The 12,317-nt window shown below is 38.6% G+C and overlaps 1 protein-coding gene across 2 annotated transcripts in view; it reads right to left on the bottom strand.

The window, feature by feature from the left end:
- The window catches only part of PDZRN4 (PDZ domain containing ring finger 4), a 367,304-nt gene that overhangs the window by 10,104 nt on the left and 344,883 nt on the right, over positions 1-12,317 (bottom strand). For both annotated transcript variants that reach the window (XM_003481711.5, XM_003481712.5), the window contains 2 exons: positions 11,942-12,004; positions 2,144-2,245 (listed from right to left, as the gene is read on the bottom strand). In XM_003481711.5, the coding sequence (XP_003481759.3) occupies positions 2,144-2,245; positions 11,942-12,004 (165 nt within the window). The remainder of the gene's footprint in view (positions 1-2,143; positions 2,246-11,941; positions 12,005-12,317) is intronic.

The raw sequence follows: 12,317 nt of genomic DNA, 5'->3' as shown, positions 1-12,317 counted from the left end.
GAGGATCATGTGTGGCATTTCAGAGAGAGGAACAAGCCACACTCTCTCCCAAGTGGAGTTCTTATGAGAGTCTCCCTGCCCCAATGTCCCAAGGGGAATAGGACAGAATAGCAATTTCTTTAATGGTCTGAGGAAGAAAATGGGCAGAAAATGAAAGTAAGTTGACAGGGAAGGAAAGAAATGAGTTATTTAAAAATGTTGCACAGTTGCACAATACTGCCCCCGGCAACTCTGTAGATCATTTCCAAGAATGTGGAGAGGATTTGAAGCATTTTTTCAAAAGGCTAGAAAAAGCAGACAAAAAACTTTCATACTCTCCTTCAGTAAAATACGATAATGAGATATAGCGAAGCTGATGGGAAAATATGGTGATATAAATACAAACTGTGTTTTGTTTTGTGTGGGGCTGTTATTGTTGTCTTATAACATGTACTGCTTAAATGACATTTTCAAAGTGTGGTGTTAAGATGCATTTCCTTTCCTTATTTTTCTAGAAATCTGATTTTCAAAAAGCAATTAACTTCTTTTCAGGGTCAGGACAGCTTCTTCAGGATCAAGGGGCTAAGAGAGAGCCTGATTTTGAGAGACTGGATGGTCTCCTACACAGTCAGATGCCCATCTTGCATCAACAGTGGAAAGGAAGAGCTGTTTGAAAGCTCACCCTCCAACACTGTTTCTTTTGTGTCAGGAGGGTAGCCAGATATTCAAAAACGTACTGGTTCGACTAAGCAGATGTATACCACCAAAGATGAACAGGATCTGGTTATTACGTTATGGTATTCAATTATGTTATTAATTTCTGTTCTTTCCACAGTTCATTATAGCTGTTGTGTGGCATAGTTAAGGAAATATTTTAATTGTAAATTAATGAGGTTCTCTAATAGGTACATAGAAAGGGCAAGGAAACCACATTATAAAGTCGAAATACCTTTTCTACAATAAGGATGATGACTGAGTTCTCTGCAGTTTACCATTCATTTCCCTAATATGTATGTGGCCCCTTTATTCTGTTCATTTTCAAGAAAATGGAATCAGTGAGATTAACTGGTTTGCAAAATCACCAGGTAATTAGTGTACCTTCATACTTTTTAAAAAAAATCCATGCTCACATTGGCAGTCCAGCCAGGGATGGAGTTTCTTTCTCCATTCCTAAGATCTCAGGTGTGTAACTTTAGTCTGCCCTGGGCTATGGCAGGCTTTATGGGCACCATTTAGAATGGTCAAGGGCATAAAGGAAATATATGCGGAAAGGGTGATCTTTTATAACCACTATATTCAAGTCAGGATTCGGACTGACACTGAAATACACTTACTCAATGTAATTTATAGATAGTAGGTAGTTACTGAGTCTGAAAAATATCAGATCAATAACCTGAAAGACAAATGGTGATATAACCAACTTCACTCAAACTACTGACAGATGGTTAGAATGGTGACAATGTAATGTCCTTTCTGCATTGCGGTGGGGGATAAAAAGGATATAAAAAGATACCAATAGTACTTTTCTTCCACCATTACCTCTCCTTTACTTTCATGACATCTCCCTCTGTAAAGATATAAAAAAAAATTCCTTAGAAGCTATCAGTTTGTTTCTGGCCAGACAGATGCTTTTTGTCACACTGAACTTGGAAGAAAAAAAAATCATTTACTATATAGGGAACCACACCATGCTACCTAAGGGATTTTATTGGATAAAGTTACTCTAAAACGATGTAAGTTGATAGCTATGCTAATGTATCTCTCGTTAGAGATTCTTTCAAGATACCTTAATATGCTGATTAAGTATTTTTAGATGAAAACCTAAAGCAAGGATCCACACAGAATTGAATCTCATGTAAAGTCAATCATTTTTCACTGGTGAATTAATTTAAATAGCTGGCCAGGGGAAGGAGAGAATAATGATTCAATATTGTATTCTTCGTGTTTTTTTTAAAAATAAGCTATTTGGCTGCCATTTTGTGGAGCAATAAAAGGGGGGGGGTCTTTACTTCTAATTGTTTTGCTAAGGTTGGCAAGTTAGGAAAGATGACTCAATTTCATTTTGTATGCTTGGTTTTACAAATATCCGTGGCACCGATTCAATATAGAATGGCAGACAGTGAACATCAAGTTCAATCTCAAGACCTCTGCTCTCTGTTCTGACCTGACTCTCCGGCCTTGCAACCAGCAGCACGATTCTCCTACACTCATCGCTCGACAGCAGTGCCACTGCTGCCTCTCGATCCTGGACGTCTTCCCCATTTATCTAGAAAACAAATGAAAGTGGCACATTAGTTTCCATTTCCACAATGCTGCACACAATAAATGGCAAATATCAGCTCATTTATGGTAAATGTATGGACAATGGAGCTCACACAATGGGCTCATCTTCAGCCCCTCGGTGGTAAGTGCCTTCACTCAATTACGCGCTTACTGTAAGAGCCATATCGATCCCTGAAGGATGGCGGACATCAGAGGAAGCAGTTATGTTCATAAATGTCCAACCTGCGCCCCGGCAACATACATCTAGCAACACAATTAACCAGCCCCTGACAGGTGACGTTCATCTTTCTCCGCTCAGAGTAATGGAAGTGTCACTCTGAGATAATGGTGCTGGGGAAGCAGGACAGGCAATACCACAACTGAAATCCGTCATCCTGCGTGCTCGCTGCGAGCCAATTAGAGAGCGGCCGCATTCTCTCTCACCCGGCGATGCTCCCGAGCGGCTGCTGCTTGCATTTTCATTTCATCATCTCGTATTTGCGTGTGGGTCTGACTCAGTTGCCCCACATCACGCAGGCTTTCTTTCAGTGCTTAACTAATCAAAACCAGGAACTGTTGATTAGTAACATCCTCATCAAAACACTCCTTTCTCAGATTTAGCCATTTCCCTACAACAACAAAACTAAGGAAACATCTTAAGGCTCACTTCTTTTTTTTGCTTGTTTTTTAAATTTTTTAAATTATAGTTGATTTACAACGTTCTATTTCTGCTGTATAGCAAAGTGACCCAGTCATATATATATATATCCATATACATTCTTTTTCTCATATTATCTTCCATCATGTTCTGTCCCAAGAGACTGAATATAGGTCTCTGTGCTATACAGTAGGACCTCATTACCTACCCATTTTAAATGTAATAATTTGCATCTACCCCCTCCAAACTCCCTGTCCATCCCAAACCCTTCTCCCTCCCCTCCTGGCAACCACAAATCCGTCTTCCTTGTCTGTGAGTCTGTTTCCGTTTTTTGTCCATAGATTCATTTGTTTAAGGCTCACTTCCTAAGGATACTTAAAAAAGAATAATATCAAGTTAAATTCATTTTTTGATAAGAACCCTTAGTGAAAGAAGCCACGCTTGAGTAAACTTTTGATTAAAAACAGATACTAGCAGTGTTTGCAGTGTATCTTTTTCCTTTTTCTACTAAATTCTACTGAGAAAGTTTCTGGAGTTTGTATTTTAAACTACATTTTCACGTTCAAATATATTTAGCTCGTATAGAGTTTTTCCCTTTGGATAGTTATTGATTGCTCAAATCCAAAGAGACAATGAGATTTTTGATCCATAACATATAATCAAAATATGTGGAAAGAAATTTCAATTGAAGAGGTCAAGTAATTCTACCTAAAATAAATACTAATTATTTTGAGAAATTAAACAGACAGAAAATGTGGTTGCCTTGACCATTTTTCAATAATAAATGTAACATCTTTCACTAAGAATTTCTGCTTAAAAGCATGAAGTAGACTCCTTGGGTTTTCTCCTTGTGGGTCTCTGGGATTCTGATTGTTACCTGGAGAGACATAATTGTCCAAAGCCAAACCCAGGTATTTCAACTGTGGACCACAATAAGGATTTTTATTCCTAGACTCTTATATTTAGCACAAAGAAAGCAGACATTAATAGTCAAAAGTGGGGGGGGGGAGTCACACAACTACCTGTTGTATTTTCTTAGTGTGATCAAATGAATAACATCTTAGATTTTCACTTGTGTGGATAGGAAATTCAAATTTTATGTGTTAAGTACATTTTCTTTTACAGGGAGGCAATTCCCAAGTAAAATTCATCAAATTAGACAATACAAACTTTGATTCTAAGCTGGGGACTAAGGACTCAGAAGGATATGTTGTGGGGTATTTTTGGGTATAAACATACATCTGAAAAGCTTTTTTTGTACTGAATCCATGGCCTTTTTATCCTTGAATAAATATAAACCGGCAGTAATGGATTCCACTACGCCTCACACCCCTGAATTAAGTGTAGCTTGAAAATAGAGACTTGAAAATTTGTACTTTCTTTGAGTTTTGAGGGCTTGTGTCCGTTTCATGGCAATTCTTAGTTGTGTGCCTGAGATGCCTCTATTTGTCTATCAATCATGGACCTAATCGTTCCTCTTTCCTCCACCATAGGCACCTTGCTCCTAAGGTGACTGAGTTAGATGAAATCACACAACTTATTTTAACCTTTTCTATTTGGAATATAATTCTCACTATGTATTTTTATTCCAAATTCTTCATCTAAATTTTATTTACCATTAATCTAAACACTCTTCATTTATGTCAGTTTAATGTTACTATTATGTTTCATCTATTAAAATGAAGATAATGGTGCCTTTCTCAGAGGGCTCCTATAAGATCAAATGAGTTACTATATGAAAAGAGTTTAAATAAGTGCCTGGTATACAGAAGGTGCTCAAGGTTGGCACATATTACTGTTGATGCTATTGTTGTTATTATTATTACTGTGATAACCTTCTAAACAAAGCAAATATGTTAAAATTCATGCCTAAAAATGAAATCCACAGTAGTAAACATAGTTTTATCTTTTTCAATGTGGTTTTCTCTCTTTTTTACATTTTAAAATTGCAGTTGATTTACAATATAGTTTTAAGAGATCTATATCATATATTTTTAATTTGTAGAGGGCCATCAAGAAACAATATGACTATGTTTGATTTCTATTCCTTTATAGGTGGTATTCCTCTCTCTCCTCTGTGAGCTTATAATGACCAGAGCTAGAGTCCCCAGACCTAGCATTATGTCTGTATTTTGAGAGAACAGATCCTGTGTTGGAGAAATAGTTTTACATTCAAAATTATATGTGGACTGAAAGAAATTTGCCACAGAAAATTGGGATTAAAGTGTAATTTTTGTTTCTTTTCAAAATAAAGGCCACCATTAGCCAGCTGGCTGGTAGATCCCATTACACTTGGGACATCAGTTTGATGCCTAGTTTAATATCGAGGCCAGAAATGCAGCTGTGGGTTTCATCAAAGATGCCTCTCAAGGAATGGAAAGACTTGAGGAATGGAATCGGAGAGAGTTTTCGACCCTTGTTTGCTCATGTTGCTGAACGATGGCTCACAGCTACAGGATTGCTTGTGAGAAAGCAGCTTGCTAGCCTGGAAATACTGAAGGTGAAGGACCCAGAAACCAAAGCAGGACATGGAGGCGTAGTGAAGTCAGCAGGGTTGAATGGAAGACTTCCATTTCGAGCAGAAAGAGGGAAAGAGACGAGGAGCAGGGCAATATGTGACTTTTGTTATAAACGGGGAAAAACTGCTAGAGAATCTATCTGTCTCATTTTCTGGGCATGGGCATGTGTAAATATTAGTTTCAAAATGGATATTATCTTGGCTTAGAAGAGATTTGTGGCAATTACAAAGATAAATCAGCCAAAATCCCACTTTAAACCTGATCTCCTCTATGTGAATGTGTGTGTGTGTGTGTGTGTGTGTGTGTGTGTGTGTAAAACCCTAAAAGCCTAGAAATGGTTTAATATAGTTTTTTGCTTGCATATGCATATTTTTAGGTTTCCTACATTAGTGTACCATAGGCAGGTGGATAACTGATGATCTTGGCATCCAACCACCTATAGAAATCCTCATTTGAAAGCCTAAGAATCTAAGGAAAAAAGGCAAGATGTATTTCAAATGTGATTCTATTTTAGTGTGGAGAGAAAGAAGGTAAATGAAGTATAGAGATGCTGAAGTAGAAAGAAAAGGAACAGGGGGAAACAGTTATCCATAGAGAAGACAGTAAAAGAGTAGGAAGAACCTCTGAGGACCAGTTCAGGGCAGAGAAAGAAAGAGCTTATCAGAAGTCTTATTGCTCCACTTGAGCTTTGGTAGGGTTTTGTCGGAAGTAATTCTTGAATACATGACTGACTTTTTTGGTCAACATGAGATTAGGCTGCACACATGGAGCCATGTTAAACGCTTACTATCCCAAAGAGAACGTGAGACTACAGCACTCTTACATTTGGACAGCTGATCATGTATGTGTCTTTAATTTTTTTTCTCTCTGGCGCAGCACTGCAGTGTTGTAAAAGGACTTCCCCATAATAGTTCCTGGGAACACATCTGATACCACCAGTTTGTGGCAGTAGCACAGCAAATAGAACTGTCAAACGCTTGCAGAGGTAAAACCCATGAGAGCTAGAAGATGCTGCTCTCATGAAGTTGGAAGTCAGGTCATGGTTTCTCTTCTGCGTGACCCCTACCCTCCATCAGTCTGCTGTGAGTACTCTTGTGGGGCCATTCAGTGAGGTCACCTAGGTCTATGGAAGACTACTGTTAGAAAATTTTAGCTATGCAGAGTTCCCATTGTGGCTCAACAGGTTAAGAACCTGACTGGTATCCATGAGGATTTGAGTTCAATCCCTGGCCTTGCTCAGTGGGTTAAGGATCCCATATTGCCATGAGCTGTGGTGTAGGTCGCAGACGCGGCTCAGATCCCATGTTGCTTGTGGCTCTGGCGTAGGCTGGCAGCTGCAGCTCTGATTCCACCCCTAGCCTGGGAACGTCCATATGCCTTGGGTGCAGCCCTAAAAAGAAAAATAAAAAAGAAAGAAAATTTTAGCTACACAATGAGGGCAGGACCACAAGAGTACTCTACTTAGGTCATCATGAATAGGAAATTAAAATCACAATTGCTCTAATGAGATTCATTTCAATAAAAGCCAGCCAGGAAACTTAAAGGATGAGAAGAAATCCTCTCTTTCTCCCACTCTCATCTCCCTGGGAAAAGAGTCATTAATTGTTCATTACAGGGTATCTCATAATCTCCCTACCAGCCATATGGGAGCTATTTGTCTATGGGTACCATTTTGTCACAGTTTTCTTTAATATACTTTTTCTGTCACCCTTGAGACTCTTTGTTTCCTGTGTATGCAGAGAGAATAGAATTCTAGGCTTTTTAACGTGACAGGTATTTCTTTATTAGATGTGACATATTTGTCACTGAATATAAACTAATCAGGTAAACCACAGCACTTTATCACTACTGCTGTTATTTCTTCAATGAATCAACTCCATTAAGGAATGCCTTATTATCCAGAACATATTTTATCTAAAACTTAACCTGCTCAGAATATAGCCAAGAATAAGGAAGCATCAAAACTGGAATTTCCATTGTGTCTCAGTGGGTTAAGGACCCGACATAGTCTCCATGAGGATGCAGGTTAGTTTCCCTGGCCTCATTCAGTGGGTTAAGGATCCAGCATTGCCACAAGCTATGATGCAGGTCACAGATGTGGTTTGGATATGGTGTTGCTGTGGCTGTGGTGTAGGCCAGCAGCTATAGCTCCAATTTGACCAGTAGCCTGGGAATTTCCATATGCCACATGTGCAATTGTAAAAAGAAGAAACAAAAAAGCAATGAAAAACCCCAAAACATATAGTATGCATATACAGAAACACAGTACTTTATTTCTATCTAACTACCCACAGAACTAATAGATACAACTTTAATAACGGTATTTGTGTATCTAGCTTTTGGGAAGTACAGAGCTGGAAACTAGGAAGGGAGCCAGCAAGAGTGCAGTAGTGGGTGCAGGGTATGGTGGGTAGATGGGGAGAGGAAGGAGTGACAGTTGGAAACAGGAGAGGAAAATGACAAAACATAGACCTAATATATCATAAAATGTAGCCAACAAGGGTCATTTAATATCAGGGCACACAATCTTCCAGACCTTTCAGTCACTGAGTATTTTACTCTATTACGTTGTGTGATGACTGCTGGGCATAACATGACCCTGATTATCAAAGGAGTTACATTCTTTTCAGTATATTTAATTGGAGATGTTAAAACAGTGAACAGCACATTTTAAATAATTTCTAAATCCAAAAAATAATAGTGAATATTTTTATTTTCTTTTGATGCATATGTATATTTCCTGGGCTAGGGTTGGTTTGCTGTGGCCCACACTAAAGCCACAGCAACACCAGATCCAAGCTGCATTTGCGACCCATGCTGCAGCTTGTGGCAATGCTGGATCCTTAACCCAATGAGCGAGGTCAGGGACTGAACTCGCATCCTTACAGACACTGTGTCAGGTTCTTAATGATATATTTTTGAAGCTGTCATGATCTGGATGATACACTAAAATGGTACCCCTCTCTATGAATGAAGATACACGAGCAAAGCTTTGAAGCAGATTTTATTCTTCCCTCTGTCCTATCACCTTCTCTGCTGAGTACCTGTGTTTCATTCACTCATTGATTCAAATGAGTGTGAGAAAGCCATGGAAAATATAGTAGTAAGACCAAGTCTTGGTTTCTTGATTCACTTTTATTTTGCCTGAATTATCCAGTGACAGGCACATCCCATTTTGTTTAACTACAGGTCACACCTTAGGGAGCTCACTCAAGTAGAAATGATATATTCTTGAAGTTTTCTGAAAACTAATGGGGCCTTGCATAGTCTCTAGTTCATGCCTAATTGGAGGCTTAGTAGAGGGTCCTTGATGGGAAAGCTATGGCCTCTAGCTAAGGAAGAGAAGGGATACAGAGAAATGCTGTGATTTGGTGAGTGTTCCACTAACGACAGGAAAGGACAGTGGAAGGCTGGACAGGATAGCCCTCTGGTGTGCTCCCCAGGCAGCATGGGTACACTTTCCTCATGAAAACATCACATTGTATTATCATCTGTGTACACAGTGACCTTCCTAATTATACAGGGACTGCTCCAAAGGCTGCACGGCAAGGTGGCATCTTGTCTATTTTTAAAGCCCTGGTTCCAAGTAGAGTGTTGATCTGAAAGATACTGATCTGAAAAAAAAAAAAAAAAAAAAAAAAACCCAGAAATTTTCTTTCCTGGTTCATATCTAGGAAGGAGCAATGGGAACTGAAGATCTGTTACAATGAGCAGAATGTTTGTAACTTCTTCAGCTTGTCATCTGAGCCCGCCCTCCTGTTTTGCAGGTGTGATCTACATTGAAACTCAACCCCAAAGGGCCCCTGTTCTCATTTTGGGTTAAAATGGACCCAAGAACCAGGGGGCTGTGTGTCTCCCTGCAGCCACGCTCTATGGGAAAGGACTCAGAAGGGATAGAGTGAGTCAAGGCAGATGTAGGACAGAAACTCTGGATTTCGAGGTTTTTCCTGGTTTACCGTAGAACTCTTGCCAGCTCCACATACCATAAAAGACCCAGCTCTCTATGAGGTGTTTACCATCTCTCCTGTTAAACTGAAATTCAGTCAGTCTCTGTTTTCACATTTCCGTGTGGAGAAGAAAGCATATTTCTTTCACTACCTGTCCCAAGCAACTAATTTGTAAATAATTAAAACTTCTTCAGACTTTAAGACTCTCATAGTAATGGAACAGCGAGATCCATCTTTTCCTAATTTATTGTGGAAAAGGCAGCAATAGCTGCTGCTGCTGTCAGTAACAACAGCAGTTCATATTATGACTTACTGTGCACTGTATAAGGATAGCACATACTTAATCACATCTAACATTTGCAACAGTACATTCTACTATTATCACGCTTTAAGATGAGGAAACAGGAGTTCCCATCATGGCGCAGTGGTTAACGAATCCGACTAGGAACCATGAGGTTGGGGGTTCGATCCCTGGCCTTGCTCAGTGGGTTAACGATCCGGTGTTGCCGTGAGCTGTGGTGTAGGTTGCAGACGTGGCTCAGATCCCACATTGCTGTGGCTCTGGTGTAGGCCAGTGGCTACAGCTCCGATTCGACCCCTAGCCTGGGAACCTCCATATGCCGTGGGAGCAGCCCAAGAAATAGCAAAAAGACAAAAAAAAAAAAAATGAGGAAACAGGCTTTATATAGAACCATAAAAGACCCAGAATTGCCAAAGCAATCCTATGGAAACAAACAAACAAAAAACAAGCAGGAGGCACAACTCTCCTGGACTTCAGACAATATTACAAAGCTCCAAGAGTCAAAACAGTGTGGTACTGGTACAAAACCTACATACAAATCAATGGAACAGAATAGAGAGCCCAGAAATAAACTCGGATACCTATGATCAAGTAATCTTTGACAAAGGAGGCAAGAATATATAATGGGAAAAAGACAGTCACTACAGCAAGTGGTGCTGGGAAAAATGGACAGCTGCATGTAAATCAATGAAATTAGAATGCACTTTCACACTACGTACAAAAATAAACTCAAAATGGCTTAAAGACTTAAACATAAGACATAACACCATAAAAAAAATCCTAGAAGAGAACATAGGCAAAACATTCTTTGACATAAATTGTACAAATGTTTTTTTAGGTCAGTCTCCTAAGACAATAGAAATAAAATTAAAAATAAACAAATGGGACCTAATCAAACTTAAAGGCTTTTGAACAGCAAGGGAAACCATAAACAAAAGGAAAAGACAACCTATGGAATAGAAGAAAATAGCTGCAAACAACGCAATAGACAAGGGCTTAACCTCCAAAATATACAAACAACTCATACAACTCGATAACAAAAAAGCAACCCAGTTGAAAAATGGGAAAAAAAACTAAATAGACATTTCCTCAAAGAAGACATATGGATGGCCAGTAGGCAGTTTGAAATAGGCTCAGTATTGCTAATTATTAGAGAAATGCAAATCAAAACTACAACTGGTCAGAATGGCCATCACTAATAAATCTACAAATAACAAATGCTAGATGGGGTGTGGAGAAAGAGGATCCTTCTGCACTATGGGTGTGAATGTAAACTGGCACAACTACTATGGAAAACAGTATGGCGGTTCCTCAGAAAAACTAAATATAGAACCACTATATGATCCAGCAATCCCACTCCTGGGCATATATATTTGGACAAAGTATTCATTCAAAAAGATACATGCACCCATTTGTTCATAGCAGCACTGTTCACAAGAGACAAGACATGGAAACTATCTAAATGTCCATCAACAGGTGAATGGATTAAGAAGATATTGTACATACATATAATGGAATACTACTCAGCCACAAAAAGAACAAAATAATGCCATTTGCAGCAACATGGATGCAACTAGTGATTATCATACTAAGTGAAGTAAGTCAGAAAGAAAAGGACAAATACATATATCAGTTACACATGAAATCTGAAATATGGCACAAATGAACCTATGTACAAAACAGAGATAGATTCACAGAGAACAGACTTGTGGATTCCAAAGGTGAGGAGGTAGGGATGGACTGGAGTTTGGGGTTAGGAGATGCAAACTAGTACATTTAGAATGGATAAGCAGTGAGGTCCTACCATACAGAACAGAATTGTATCCATTCTTTTGGGATAGACAATGATGGAAAATAATATAAGAAAATGAATGTATATATATGTATGACTGATTCACTTTGCTGTACAGCAGAAATTGCCACAATATTGTAAATCAAATATACTTTAATAATAATAAAAAATAGAGGAAGAAACAGGCTTCCAAGGAGAGGTTAGGTAAAGTGCCCAAGTAAGTGGTGGAGCTGGAAGGTGAAGTTGAGTTATCTGAGTCCAGAGATTATATCTTACTAATTATTAGCTAAGAATTCTAAATAAATGGCTCTATCCTTACTTTGGAAAAAAAAAAAGGTTTAAATGATAGCTTTTTGTTTCATAGATGGTACCATCCAGAAACAAAGACAAATTATTTTCTCTAACACTTTTACATGGAGCAAAATAAAATGAAAACTATTGGACAGACAGTAGGAAACTAAAGGAAATGACTACACGACATACTTGCAAAATACGATCCCCTTCTCGAATCCGGCCATCTTTGGCAGCGATGCTGTTTGGATCTACCTGTAATGGACCGAACACACAGCTTTAACTGGATATGCAATGTCCCCCCAGGAACTTAAAAATATCGTTTTAAAAATTAGTTTTAAAAACCTGGTTCAGATTTTTCTATTGATTTATAGAGGGCATGCCATATTTTTCTCTGTCAAAAACTATTACATTTAGAATGCATAAATAGTGAGGTCCTACTGTACAGCACAGGGACCTACAGTATCCAGTCTCTTGGGATAGACCAAGATGGAAGATAATAGGAGAAAAAGAATGTACATATATATATGTACATATATATATATGTATGTATGTATGTATGACTGGG

Source organism: Sus scrofa, chromosome 5 (assembly GCF_054392235.1).
Source record: "Sus scrofa isolate SSC_HxYL_T2T_F1_AM1 chromosome 5, Sscrofa_HxYL_maternal_Yorkshire_Landrace_v2.0, whole genome shotgun sequence".
NCBI lineage: Eukaryota > Metazoa > Chordata > Mammalia > Artiodactyla > Suidae > Sus > Sus scrofa.
This window is presented reverse-complemented; position numbering and strand designations above follow the sequence as displayed.